The 14,733-nt window shown below is 39.8% G+C and overlaps 1 protein-coding gene across 1 annotated transcript in view; it reads left to right on the forward strand.

The window, feature by feature from the left end:
• The window catches only part of C9 (complement C9), a 50,462-nt gene that overhangs the window by 12,408 nt on the left and 23,321 nt on the right, over positions 1–14,733 (forward strand). Inside the window, exons 2-5 of the mRNA XM_077763427.1 lie at positions 1,135–1,240; positions 1,633–1,777; positions 2,554–2,701; positions 9,822–9,960. Of these exons, the coding sequence (XP_077619553.1) occupies positions 1,135–1,240; positions 1,633–1,777; positions 2,554–2,701; positions 9,822–9,960 (538 nt within the window). The remainder of the gene's footprint in view (positions 1–1,134; positions 1,241–1,632; positions 1,778–2,553; positions 2,702–9,821; positions 9,961–14,733) is intronic.

Here is a 14,733-nt window from a genome sequence, read left to right on the forward strand (position 1 = left end):
GGAAACTTTTTTTTTAATGAAAGAGAAACAAATATTTTGATAACAATTCCTTTAAATAGTGACACTGTGAAAGGCAAGAGGGAAATGGGGGTGGCTGGAAGCAAATACAGAGATCAGAAAGACTGTTTTATTTGCTTATTCATTTGCTTGTTTCTTTTTAATGGCAAAGACTTGAACACAATATATAACAAACGGAAAACAGTGTGTAGCAAGGAAGAGTTTTAATGGAGGACATACCCAACTGATCAAAGTCTCTGGGAAGAGGTGGAATCTGGAGACTGTGGAGGGATTGGCCTTACCTAGCCATCGCTCTGGATTAAGAGGCTGTGCTCTAGAAAGAGTAGGCACCAGCTCAGAGAAGTGGGGGCAGGATGTCTATAGGATTCTGCTTCAGTGGCTTTTGCTTTTGTTTTGTTTCATTTGTTTTTTCTTTCACTGAATGATATAGTAATTCAAGGAGGTGTTGCAACCACAAAAGATCCAAATAGTGAGGAGAAAAAGAAAGAAATGTTCAAAGCCGGAAAAACACTGCTGAGCTTCGGGACTAGGGGTAGGAGGGGAAGCCTATAAGTGCCAAAAAAAAAAAAAAAAAAAAGAATTAAAATTGAGAATGGTAAGGGGTAAGTCCTGAAGTGGAGAGTGAAGTGGCCAGGCCTTCAGTTTAGGACAAGCACAGTGCAGGGGGAGGAAGGCTTGGTTTACCAGGTGCTTGCTCCCAGAATGGCTGAGCCCAGTGGCTTAAATTTGCAAAAAAACCAGGTAACTGGAGGCTTTTTCAAACCCTGAGGGATGCAAAGTGAAACAGGGTGCTTCACCGAGTTCATAAGTTATTTGGAAATAAATGACTAATCAGTGTAAAACGGGTCACAGGATGACTTGCTAGTTTTCCTCATCACCATTATTACAAGTGTCGTTAGACTGAAAGTTAAATTACAAAGCTGTACAAGAATTCAACAAAAAAAAAGTTGAAAATACAAAGCAGCATGTGATCAAATGTCAAATGAGAGCTACGGTAAAAGGATAAAGCCTTTGATATTACAAGGCAGAAAAGTAGTAAAGCAATTAGACTGGCTTGTGAAGGCTTCGAAACAGGCACATGTCATGCCATGAAGTTGACGCGTTCTGTTATCTTAGTTTTGCCCCAGAGACCGTACGAGAGAATGAGACACCGCTTCCGATAGACTGCAGAATGAGCTCCTGGGGCGAATGGTCAGAATGTGACCCTTGCCTCAAACAAATGGTAAGTGTTCATTGTCATTCCCTGTGCTGATGTCCCCAAATGGAAACTGGGTTGCCAGTAGCTCTAGGAAAAGCACTAGGACGTAGGAAGCCCCCCAACTGAGTTCCAGACTGAGAAGCGAAGATAAGTATCTAAAGGGAAGAGGCTCGCCCTGCTTGTAAATCTGAATGTGGCAGACACTCCTAATTGAGTGTCATGAGGAACCAGATTCTATAGGAGAGACTGCTATCCCCAGAATGCCAGATGTTACTTCACTAGCATTAGTGACCTTCCATCATTGTAAACCCATAGACTCATCTGGGCGTAGAAGGCTACAGTGCTGTGGATGCAGTTTTAGATTGTTATCCCTTCTGGCATTAGAAATCCTAATGTTTCCACCTGGTTTTGTGCAGTTTCGCTCAAGGAACATTGAGGTCTTTGGACAATTTAAGGGGCAAAAGTGCGTGCATGCTGTGGGAGACAGACGACAGTGTGAACCCAGTGAGCCCTGCCTAGACCCAGAGGAGGACTGTGGCAATGACTTTCAATGTGGCACAGGTAATCCTTGAGTCCTTCTTGCTCATTGTGGGCTTCTGTGTGCACTCATGAGGAGAAAAAAAAAAAAAAAGATGCCTGCTTTGACACGCTTATGTTTGCAAGCGTGAAAGGGTCATCTATAAATGTTGTACAAAGAACTCAAATGTATGTGCATTCTTTCTCCTCTGTTATTAAAGTACACGTGATAACTTCAGAAAGTGAGGGAATTTGGCATTAGACACATAGTGTCTTTCTTTTTTTTTCTTTATTAAATATATTTATTGTCAAGTTAGCTAACATACAGTGTATACAGTGTGCTTTGGGAATAGATTCCCATGATTTATCACTTACATACAACACCAGTGCTCATCCCAAGTGCCCTCCTCAGTGCCTGTCATGCATTTTCCCCTCCCCCCATCAACCGTCAGTTTGTTCTCTGTATTTAAGAGTCTCTTATGGTTTGCCTCCCTCTCTTTTTCAAACTATATTTTCCCCTTCCCTTCCCCCATCATCCTTTGTTAAGTTTCTCAAATTCCACATGTGAGTGAAAACATATGATATTTGTCTTTCTCTGGCTGACTTATTTCACTTAGCATAATACCTTCCAGTTCCATCCACGTTGTTGCAAATGGCAAGATTTAGCACCATCAACAATAGCTGACTTATAGAAGGAGCCCAACTGTCCATCAACTGATGAATGGATAAAGAAGATGTGGTTTAGAAATACAAGGGAATACTACTTGGCAATGAGAAAGAATGAAACCTTGCCACGGTGTCTTTCTTGATTTTGGTTGCAGGCAGATGCATAAAGAGGCGACTTCAGTGTAATGGTGACAATGACTGTGGGGACTTTTCAGATGAGGAGGATTGTGAAAGTGATCTCCGTACTCCCTGCCGTGGGAGAGAAGTGGAAGAATCTGAACTGGCCCGGACAGCAGGCTATGGGTCTGTACTTGGCTTAAATGTTTCTACTTGAGGATGAAAGTGACCTCCATCTGTCCTACTGAGCTAGGGCAATGGAGGGTCTTAGCTAGGAGAGTAGCTTATGGGTCTGCATTCTGTTTGAATTATTCATGAGCTTGAAAGAAAGTAAAGTGCTGAATCAGTATCTCTAGATAATTTGGACAAACTGCCCAGCCTTAGTAGGGGATCTGAGAATCAGGATGATAGGTGATTATTTGAGTCCAGCAGGAGATAAAACACCTTGTTTATGAACCTCTGGAAGACCATAGCAACGTCAAAGTGATATATTAATACTTGAAATTGAAATGGCCAGTGGTTGGTCTGGCAACTCAGTTCAAATATTTGAATTGTCAGCAAGGCTTCCTTCCACTGGAACTTGTCCTGGATCTCTACCTGGTTGTAAGTTCCCAGGAGATTCTGGCCTTGTAGAGTTGACCCAAGAGGAATAGGGCAGAAGAAGGGGTTCTGATGCCTGAGGGCAACGGTGTTGAGACTCTGGTTCTCATTAGAAGGTGAAGTTCCACTCATTTTCTATACATAGGGGCTCTGGACATCTAAGCTCAGATGAGAAGTCTTGGAAAGTTTAGAACTCAGAGTTCTACAGAATAAGGACCATTACCCAGAGATCTGTGCCCTAGGAATTAGGAAAATGACGTAAGCCCCAGGTGCTATTCTATTCCATATAGTCAGAGAACACACCAAGAATGTCTACAGCACACTTTCCAATTGTGGTTCTGAGCTGTTTTTAGTAAAAGTACCTTGGGTAGTTTTGTTGACAAATTGTACTCAACAGAGACACAGCTGTTCCCACATCCAGTGGGATATTGACAAGATGGCACATGGCTCTGTTTTGTTGCCTGTAGTGCAATGTGTCTTATCAACCTCATAATCCCAAGGGCCTGGTTCATCATAGGCACTCATTAAATACTGGTAGGTATATAGGTGAATTGATTGATTGATTGATTGATTGATTGATTGATTGGAATAAGTGCTTCTAAAAATACTGTCAATTGGCATCAGGTAAGATTGAAAATTGGGTACCTGGAAAGAAATTCAGGTTCAGGACTCGAGTCCTGGAGATGGGGATAGGGAGAAGAAAGAAGATGTGGGTGATGGTAAAAGCAAGGCTAATAGAGGAGGAACTAAGGAATTGGTTCTCAACCAGAGGTGATTTTTTTCTCCAGAGGACATTTAGCAATGTCTGGAAACTATTCTGCTGGTCACAACAGTGGGGTATGGGATAAAGGACTCAGGGGGTGATGGAGCATTGCTGATAATCAGTGGGTAGAGGCCCTGGATGATGCTAACCATCCTGCAGTCCACAGGACCCACAAGGTCATTGGTGCTCAGGCTGAGACCCTATACCAATGCAGGGGGCAGTTTCTTTCTTTCTTTCTTTCTTTTTTATTTATTTCTAGGAGAGAGAGAGAGAGAGAGAGAGAGAGAGACTCTGAAATATGCTCCAGGCTCTGAGCTGGCAGTCAGCACACAGCCCGACGCGGGGCTCGAACCCACGAACCGCGAGATCATGACCTAAGCGAAAATCTGCCGCTTAACCGCTTAACCGACTAAGCCACCCAGGTGCCCCGGCAGGGGGCAGTTTCTAAGGCAAGGCCCTTGCATCAGGTTTGGCTACAAATGGAAATGTCTCCTCTCTCTAAACCAGATGGAACTTGTACTTGTTGAATCACAGGAAGGAAAAAAGTCCAGGAGACCAAGAGTCAGGCACCAGATAAAACATTTCATACAACTTTTATTCACTTTATGAAATCTTGTCCTAGCAGCATTCAGGTATTACCCACTAATACTAAGTGTCTTTGGCCCTTAGTCTAAAGGTAGGAGTCTTGAATCCAATGAAAGTAGTTTTTGTCCCCAGACTCAGGAGGTTCTTTTAATAATTGTCAGTAAATGGTGTGGGGGATGTCCACAACCTTATAACCCGATGTCTGTGTGCTCCAGTGAGTTCTGACTCGTCTTGCTGTTTTCTTCAAGGAGATAATGTAAGCCCCTGGTGAAAGCCCATTATCACTTTATTTTGCTTTATTGAGGATCCAAAAAACAGTATTCTCTCTCATCTAAACAGATGGGTTTGAAGGTGGGCATTTATATGTTACGTATTTTCACACAATGCAAATTTACACCCTGTCTTATAAAAGGATAAAGAAATTGTAGCGCACTTAGCTGAAAAACAATCATTCATAACCTATTGGTTTTCCTTACTCAGATAAGAGAAAAATTTCATGTAATGCATTTGCTAGGAAGTTATATGATGAGGCATTCCAGAGAGCTGCCTGGGACTCCCTAAATACATCATGCTTTTACCACCATAAGGGCTGGCGGCAGGGAACGACATAAGGGGGCTGAGTATTCAAGACGGAGCAAGAGGGTGGGGCCTCAGCTTTGGAGAAGGTTGGCTGCAGAGGTGGAAAATGAGGTAGGTCCCCATAGAATAAGTCCACCAGCATTTTTGAATTAAATTCCCCTATTATCATGAACAAAAACCTATAACGAATTTAGTCTTCATAAAGCCTATTACTCTCCAACAACTTTCATTTGTGTAATGCTTTGAACTTTTCAGTATCTTTTTCTGCATTTTTTTCTCTGTAGCTTTTCATAATAACTCTGTGAGGCTGTCAGGGGAGTTATTATATTTATTCTACAGATAAAAACTGAGTGAAGCCAAGAAGAGCAGTTTAATCTCTTTAGATTCTAGCAGAATGTATAGTTTCTAGTGGAACTGAAGCCCAAGTTTCATCGACTTTTTTTAAATCAATTTTGTTTTTGTTTTTTTATTTTCTTAATGTTTTATTTATTTCTGAGAGAGAGAGACAGCGTGATCAGGGGAGGGTCAGAGAGAGAGGGAGACACAGAATCTGAAGCAGGCTTCAGGCTCTGAGCTAGCTGTCAACACAGAGCCCGACGTGGGGCTTGAACCCATGAACCGTGAGATCATGACCTGTGCTGAAGTTGGACTGAGCCACCCAGGCACCCCCAAGTTTCTCTGACTTTTATAAAACTAGATTTGTTTCACTCTCACCTTGGCCTTCTCTCCACATGCTCATCACCACCCACATCACCATCACTGCAAAGCCCACGAATCAACACTTTTATCTTCAGTGTAAGACTAACCTTAGAAAATGAAACACCCAAATCTTTGAATTAAGAATTTTGAAGAATAGTATAAATCAGTAATTAATTTAAAAAGTGTTTTCAAAATGACATCCTTTATTATATTTGAGATATTCTTCAGTCCCATTAATTACATATTTATTGACGATGCATCTCCATTATTCTTCAAAGGGCCTATGGGATATCTTGAATAGAGGTAATAGGAGTAACACCCTAGTTATAGCAACATGCTTATAAACTGCTTCTACACAATCCAATCTGGAAAGTCTCAATGAGCCTTATCAGCAGTCATACACAGTCAGATTCTTTAACACATGAAAGTCACAAGTCATTACCCGCGGTCAGGTCATTAACGTGTACGTGTTTTGCATTTGAAGGACTCCCACTTAAATTCTTTATGCTAGGAGAATTCCCTTGTATCACAAATGTTTCCGCCTCTTGCCTTGTAGGCATCTGAGATTCTCCAGAAGTGTTTAGGGAAATCCCCAACCCATCTTGCATTCATTGAAAAAATATAAATCCAAGCTATCTGTAAATGATGTACAGTATGTAATGAATTACTTTTTTTTAAAATGTGATCTAAGCATAACACCACTTCTGTGGAAGGAGCTTTGTTTTCTGTTTACCTGGTAAATTCGAACTGCCTCTGGTTCTAGATGCTAGCACGAAAACAGGCATCTTTAGGTACTGCCAAAATATACAGGGTTTTTTTATTTCCCAGGCGATGACATTCCATCCATGAGAAGTTTTCATGTTCTTGGCTGAAAAAAAAGTTGGCTCATTCTAGACTAGACTGACTGTCTCTGTAGTAGTGGAACCGAGTCAAAAGTTTTGAAACATTTCTTCCTTAGTTGTGCTTTAGACTGTGGATCAGCTTCATGGTAACTTTCTAGGGGGATCCAGCCAACTAGTCAATTTGCTGCTCTGTAAAACAAAACCTACAAAGTGGGATATGTATACCATGAGGTGCAAAAAGACTTTCTAAGGGGCAGGTAAGTTTTATCATAATAGTTTCCTCAACTGTGAGTGGCTTAATTACTCTATTGAACACACAGGAAATCTTTGATTATATATATATATATATATATATATATATATATATATTTCATAAACATTTGATGGAANATTCAAGTTATCAAGCCCATTCTCTCCTCTCACCTCCCCTTTGAAACTCACCTAGCTTTCACCTTCTAAAAGCAGAATATATCCCTCGCCCACCTAAATTTTACTATGTGGAGGAACCAAGAAACATCCCCAAATATTGCTGCTCAGCTGGACACCAACGCCTCGTAAGTCAACTGGTCTCTCACTCTTTTTATCCATGACACTTAAAGGTATTCTAATCAATTGTCAGACAATAAGCTATGAAAATAATTTTTAATGAAAAACTAGTCTGTGATCTTTTTTTTTTGGCACAAAACTCAGAAGATCAAAGAATCAAGTGAAATTGCCATGATAAAATTCCTCCTGTTCTTATCTACTTATGTACATGAGTAAAGTTTCTCAGCATTGACATCTATAATAATGGAAGGTGGGAGTACAGTTGATCCTGAATCTTGTCTTTTTCTAGCAACAAGGAATATTCACCCACAAGGGCAGGAACTCATCAATTAATTTAAAGACAAGCCCATTCATTTCCTTGAGACACCATTCCCCCCCAATTACTTATGTTTATTAACTACTTTAAAATTTGTAATACTTATTTATACTGATAATAATAACTCAATCCAGAGGAACTTTTAATTGATTAGACCCTCTGGTCAAAAGACATTAAATATTTTAAAATACTTAATTAATACCTTTTTAGTACAGAAAAGTATAAACAAATAAAACTTCCAAGCTAAAATAACATTACATTAGGTTAAAATTCTGTGAAATTGAAATAGAAATATGTAGTCAAGAATAAAAAGGGGGTAAGGACATAAAAAAAACTCTGTATCTTTCACTCATTTTGTAATGAACCTAAAACTACTCTAAAAAACTAAAGTGTATTAAAAAAAAGGAATCGAAAAGAATACTATAAGCTGTCGAATTGCTACAGCTATATAAACATTGCAGTGATTTGATACCCACCAACACTATGGCATTTACATTTCATTGGATTTATTTTATTATTATTATTATTTTAATGTTTATTTTATTTTTGAGACAGAGAGAGACAGAGCATGAGCAGGAGAGGGGCAGAGAGAGAGACACATAGAATCTGAAGCAGGCTCCAGGCTCTGAGCTATCAGCAGAGTCCGATACGGGGCTCGGAAGCATTAACCGCGAGATCATGACCTGAGCTGAAGTCAGATGCTCAACCAACTGAGCCACCCAGACGCCCCTCATTGGACTGATTTTAAGAAGAGGCAAAATACTTGTATTTTAAGGTGTAAATATTTGTAGCCTGTTGAGAAATTATACCCTTTGCAACTACTTAAACTTAAGAAGAAAAATTTTTAAGCTTTTTTTAATGTTTTATTTATTTTTGAGAGAGAGAGAGGCAGACAGAGCATGAGCAGGGGAGGGGCAGAGAAAGAGGGAGACACAGAATTTGAAGCAGGCTCCAGGCTCTTGAGCTGTCAGCGCAGAGCCTGACATGGGGCTCCAACTCGCCAGCCGTAAGATTATGACCTGAGCCAAAGTTGGATGCTTAACTGACAGAGCCACCCAGGCACCCCAAGATGAAAAATTTTAGATGTCAAACTAAAATTGTGCAGTCAGACTGAGTTTAACATCATCTTTTATAGAGGAAACAGGCAGAAAATCTGAACACTTCTCCCCAAAATCATGCCACACACACTTCCACCTCCGTGCTTTTATGCACACCATTCCCTCTGCTCTAATATCCCCTTCCTTCAAAACCCAAGTCAAATCCTGCTTCTTCTAAAACGCTCTTTGTGACCCTGCAGTGGAGTTTCTTCCTGTTGGAAACCTGTGTTGCACTTACCTGTGATACTCATTTGGCCCATGTGTATTCTTCTTCGGATTTTTTTTTTTAAGTTTCTTTACTTATTTTGAGGGAGCACATACAAGCAGGATAGGGGCAGAGAGCGCGCGCACGAGAATCCCAAAAGTTTGGGATGTGGTCTAGAGAAACGGAATAATTTCTGCTTTTGTGTCAAACTCAGTTACAGATGTGTGGATCAGACCTCTATCTTGGCCTCCTCTGTCTAGAAACATGTGTTTCAGATGCAGTCTAGAAGGCAATGACCTCTCCTCCGATAAGCAGAAGTGTACTTCACAGAGAATGCTTCTTGTTCATACATTGCTTTGAGCCCTACAACCCAAACTTAACTTCTTGTAAGATAAATAAGATTTCTATTTCTGAATTAAAGCTTTCCAAATAAAAAAATTTGCTGGGAAAAAAATTTGCTGGGAGGAAAAAGTAGAACTTCTGAGACTGCCTTGTGAGGATGCTGAAATTTTTGTGTTTCCCTTTGGAAAGTATAATAGAATGTAAGCCTGGAGGGAATGAGGTACTTGACAAGCAGTGAGGCAGCTGGAGGAAAAAGCTTAAGTTTAAAGAGAATGGGGAGAGAAAGAGCCCCAGTGCTGTTTCATAGATTAAAAATTACATGCATATGTTATACTGCCCCCATGAGGCGCTCTGTTTTCAAATAACTTAAATAGGTGGTGTTACAGAGTTGGTTCTTAGTTCACTAAGGGAGGTTAGCTGAGAGTTACAATACTGGAGTTAAGACTCTAGGAGCCAGATGGTCCCTTGCTCCCACCTTACTGCATATCTTTCATTGTGTGCTCTCCACAGTGCCAATGTTGCCTGGAAGTTTATAAAGTCTTCCTAAGATGTGCCTCCTGCCAGAGATGTAAGGCAGAAGGGGGCAGGCTCTTGCTCTTGTTCTTGATTATATCATGCATATATTAGGTGGTGGGGACATGAGCCAAAGCCCTCTCTTTCCACAGCTGCAGAGGACTGCCTTGCATTAACTCCTGGTATCTCCGTACCTAATGCTACTCTGTTCATTCTCAGCATCAACATCTTAGGGATGGATCCCCTAAGCACACCTTTTGACAATGAGTTCTACAATGGACTCTGTGACCGAGTTCGGGATGGAAATACCTTGGTCTACTACCGCAGACCCTGGAACGTGGCTTCTCTGGCCTATGAAGTAAGTCTCAGAAGCAAGCACATCGCCCAGCTTTTAGCTGAAAAGCCACCTCAATAAGTTTAATACTAAATAATTTGAAAAGTTCAGCAGAATAAGAATTTAATGTGAATATAAGACTGACTTAAAGAAAAAAAGGTGTGGCATCAATCTCTTTCAAAAATACACAGTGGTCTAGGACAATCCTCAGTAATGTGCATGTAGTGATAGAATTTTGGCAAATACCTAGACTCCATAAAGAGAGTCATCTAAGGTCTTGATAAAACTAAAAATTAAATTCATACTGATTTAAGTACTGGGTACACTGCTTACATGCTATTTAAGATCATTTTTTGCTAGCCTACCAGTGAAAACCCATCTTTATATTTCTTTCTCCTCCACCATTCCCCTTGGTAAAGCCTGCTTGACTAATGTGAATGGCCCTTTTCACTAACCTCACACCTCTCTAGCTCTTGTAAAGCTATTTCTTAAAATGATTTTTACCATACACAATGCCACCCCAAACGTGCCCACCTTCCTAAAAGTCACCTAAATTCTCTAGAAACATCACAACCTGGACCTGTCGATTTAAAGGATTAGTGTTTATCATCTTTAGAGAGATTTTGTCTAAGTAAGATATAAAAAAGAACAATAATTGGCTTATTCTGAACCAGAAGCTACAATAACATGTTTTCTTAAATGGTCTCATGGGTGACCCATAAAGTTTGTTTTACTCAGTTTTCACAGAGTCTTTTATTACTAGTGTCACTCACAATGGTTTCAAAAACACATACACTTTTAAATAAATGCAGTTGATATTTCTTTTGTTTTAACAATGTTGTAAAACAATACCTACCCACTGTAACCTGGCATGAAGTGATCATGCTCTCCCATGAATACTAAAGAGTTTAAAGTCTGGACTATTTGGCTGGCATTTTTTTCATATGCAACCACATCATCCTATTTTTTGTACCTGTAAGTCCAGAATAGAATCAATTTTCCCCCAAATTTCAGGGAACATGTTGGATTATTGATTTTTCCCTCTAATGCCAGGATTACCCTCTTTAAGCACATTTTTTGAAAGAAAGACATTCTTTTTAAAGAGTATTGAGAATGCTCCACTTTCTTTAAAAAAAAAAAAAAAGAATATACCAAAGATAAGGTGGCTTTTGTCATTGCTGATGGAAGAAGGGTTTGTTGTCTTAACTTTGTTTCTCAGGTCTGCATCACAATTTCCCTGTCTTCGTCACTGTGACTTAGCTTCTCTATAGGGGTGGGAATGGCTGCGAGTGACACAAGATGGTGAGGGCTGGGACGTTGCCTGGGACTGAAAAAGCGTCATTTGGAGAGCACATACAGTGTCTTCGCTTATTCACAACCCTGGGAACAGATGGGTTTCTGCACTCAGAGTAGTTATGATTCTACAAAGGCGATGTGTTGCTTACCGGGTATATTACTCACACCCCCGGGGGAGTTGGGAGCAGCATCTGGTAACCAAACACATTGGATGCGGACCTGGGTTTTTAGTTGGTGTCAATGGATGGGGAGTGCCGATGGAGTTGGCTGGGGGCTTGCCAAAGTCCCCACGTCACCTTCTTGGTGCTGCAAGCGCTCGCGCTCCCCCCACTCTAAGCTGTCACAGGCTTGGGAAATAGCCAAGTTCCTTTCTGCCATACAGAGAAGAACCTGAACGGAAATCTCTATTTTGGCTTCTCAGAAAGAATTTCTTTTTGCACTTTCTAATATTCAGTGTAATATTTTACCTCTTTTTTCATGCATATTATTACAGTAACTGAAGGCAGAGAATGCATTTTTTTCCTGCTGTTATTTTGGGTTTTTTTCTTCTTTCTTTTTTATTTTATTTTATTTAAACCCAAGTTAGTTAACATATAGTATAATAATTGTTTCAGAAATAGAATTTAGTGATTCATCATAACACCCAGGGCTTATCCCAACAAGTGTCCCTCTTCATGTCCATCACCCAGTTAGTCCATCCCCCTACCCAACACCCCTCCAGCAGCCCTCAATTTGTTCTCTGTATTGAAGAGTCTCTTATGGTTTGCCTCTCTCTCTCTGCTTTTATCTTATTTTTGCTTCCCTTCCCCTATGTTTGTCTGTTTTGCTTCTTACATTCTACATATGAGTGAAATCATATGATATTTATCTTTCTCTGACTGACTTAGCATTTTACTTAGCATAATACTTTCTAGTTCCATCACATTGTTGCAAATGGCAAGAGTCATTCTTTTTTTATTGCCAACTAATATTCCATTGAGAGAGAGAGAGAGAGAGAATGTGTGTGTGTGCATGTATATATATATATATATATATATATAGTCTATTGTGCTAATATCCAACTAAATATATGGATATGGAATATGCTCAGCAAATTTTCATTGGATGAATTCATTTTTAAATCCTATTGTAGTCACTCACTGACAATGATTTACTGTCTTTTATTTTTTGAAAGAATTTTATGGGCCTATCATGATATGAGGGATGTTCCTTAGTAAAGTTATCTTTCCCTTCCCACTCTCCTAGTGCCTCTTATCTCAAATGCGGCTCTGGTTCTAGAACACACTACATAGGTTGGAATCCCAGGTCTGCCCTAAGCAGTGGTGAGACCTCAGACATATTATTTATCCTCATCATGCCTCAGTTTACTCACCCGTAGAATAGAAATAATGATGCCTACCTTGTAAAGATAAATGAATCTAAAACACTCATGAAATTACTGGCAAACACTCAGTAAATATTTGTATTATTCTTTCTTGACAATATAATTGGTAAAAGACTTAGTTACAATTAAATGTGTAATTAGCAGTCACACTACAAGTCAAGGTTTATTGGCTACTTTGTAAGTCAGAAGTAATGACCAAGAACCACTGAAGCCCACAATTATGGGGAAGAAAACCAGTGACGGTTACATGTACAAATCAGTTCCTTTTCACTTGTTTCTCTCTGGTCCTCTCCACTGTTGTTGTTGAAAGTCACGATTTGTAAATCAGGTTTTAGGTTTTCATTACAATTTTCTTTAAACAGGATCACCATAAATATGTAAGATTTGTGAGATCAACAAAGAATTGTAAAATGCACTTGGATTATAATCATCCTTTCCTGCCCAACTCTTGCCAAAACCCTGGGTGACTTTTATATCCTGTGGCTGCCAATAACTTCTTGTTGCCTCTTAGTGTTCTGTGTCTATTCTATGACAGCCACTCACATCTGGAACTACATCCTTAACTTGTGTTCACTAAAACAGTGTTGTCTTTAAAATCTGAACATCGGGAAATCAAACATTTAACCCTTTGCCTCACTGCAACTGACCAGTCTCTCACCTCTCACCCGTATTTATGAGCCCAAACCTATCCTTGGACCCCATGGAGACCCAGTTCTTTGGCATCTATTTTCCTCCCAGTTGATCTTACATAACAAAGTAAACTCACCATGGATGTAAAGTATGGAGACAGTAGGTCAAAGGAGACCCCCCCCACACCCCCACTGGATGATAGGCCACCAAAAATGATGTGGGAAGTCAGGGAGGGGGGAATCTGCCAAAAGAAGAGTCAAAGTCAATTCCAGGAAGAAGATAATGATTTGAATGTTGATAATTTTGAGTGCGAGGATCTGTGTGATGTCTAGATGAAGTTGCCTGCAAAGAGTAGGTTATAAAAATGTGAGGGGAGAGAGAATGATCTAAGTTGGAAGCAGGAATTTAGAAATCATCAGCCTATAGATGATCGTTAAAATCTTGACAGCTCTTGAGATCATCCAGGAAGCGTACAATGAAAGAGAAAAGAACATAGGAATGAGACCTTAGAGCACACTAACATTTAAGGCATAGACAGGGAAAAAGATCTCTCGAAGATAAATGTAGAACTGTATAGCTAAATTTCAAGTTACCCCCAAATTTAGTAGTTAAACAATTAGGCTGAGGTCAGCTCCTGAGATTGCAGTCAGTCTGTTCTTTCTAGTTCCTTCTCTCAATTAGTGAGAGATGACATTGGTAATAATAAATAATATATGGGTTTATTATCTATCTGCACAAAGTCTTAGTGTTCTAACAGTTCTCCCTCTTTACCTTCTATTTCCAGTCACTCTCCCATCTCTTCCTTTCAGTTTGAACTCTGAAATATTTATTGGTTGCTTTCTATCTCTTCCACTCCCAGTGCCAGAAGTAATGTTTCTTTCTTTTCAAGAAGCATCAGCTCGATAAACCTTTAGACAGAGAGATTGAACTGACCCTTATAATGTGCATGGCCTTCTGGCCTCTGTCTCTAATTTCAGCTTCTCCACATCTAGTTATTTTGGTTTTTATTAAGAAACTTGGAGGGGCACCTGGTTGGCTCAGTAGGTTAAGTGTTTAACTCTTGATTTCAGCTCAGGTCATGAACTCACAGTTTGTGAGAACAAATCCCGCATTGGGCTCTATGCTGACAGAGTAGAGTCTGCTTGGAATTTTCTCTCTCCCTCTCTCTCTGCCACCTCTCCCCTGCTTGCATGCATGTTCTCTCTCTCAAAATAAATTTTAAAAACATTTAAAAAAAATAAAGAAACTTGCTTCTATCCTTACATCATCCTGCTTTCTAAAATTTTGCGTTTTGACTTCTCTTCAAAGATTTTTGCTGTTTCTTCATGATGATTCCCAATATTGGTCCACCTCTGAATGCCTGTCATTGAGCTCAGACTTGTTTTTGGATAAATGGATACTATTTTTTTTACCTTTTTCAACCCAGCTTCTGTCTCTGTACTTTCTAGAGTGACCCCACATCACTGTTTCTACTCACTACTATCATC

The sequence above is a fragment of the Crocuta crocuta genome, unplaced genomic scaffold, assembly GCF_008692635.1.
Source record: "Crocuta crocuta isolate KB4526 unplaced genomic scaffold, BGI_CrCroc_1.0 scaffold4, whole genome shotgun sequence".
Lineage (NCBI taxonomy): Eukaryota > Metazoa > Chordata > Mammalia > Carnivora > Hyaenidae > Crocuta > Crocuta crocuta.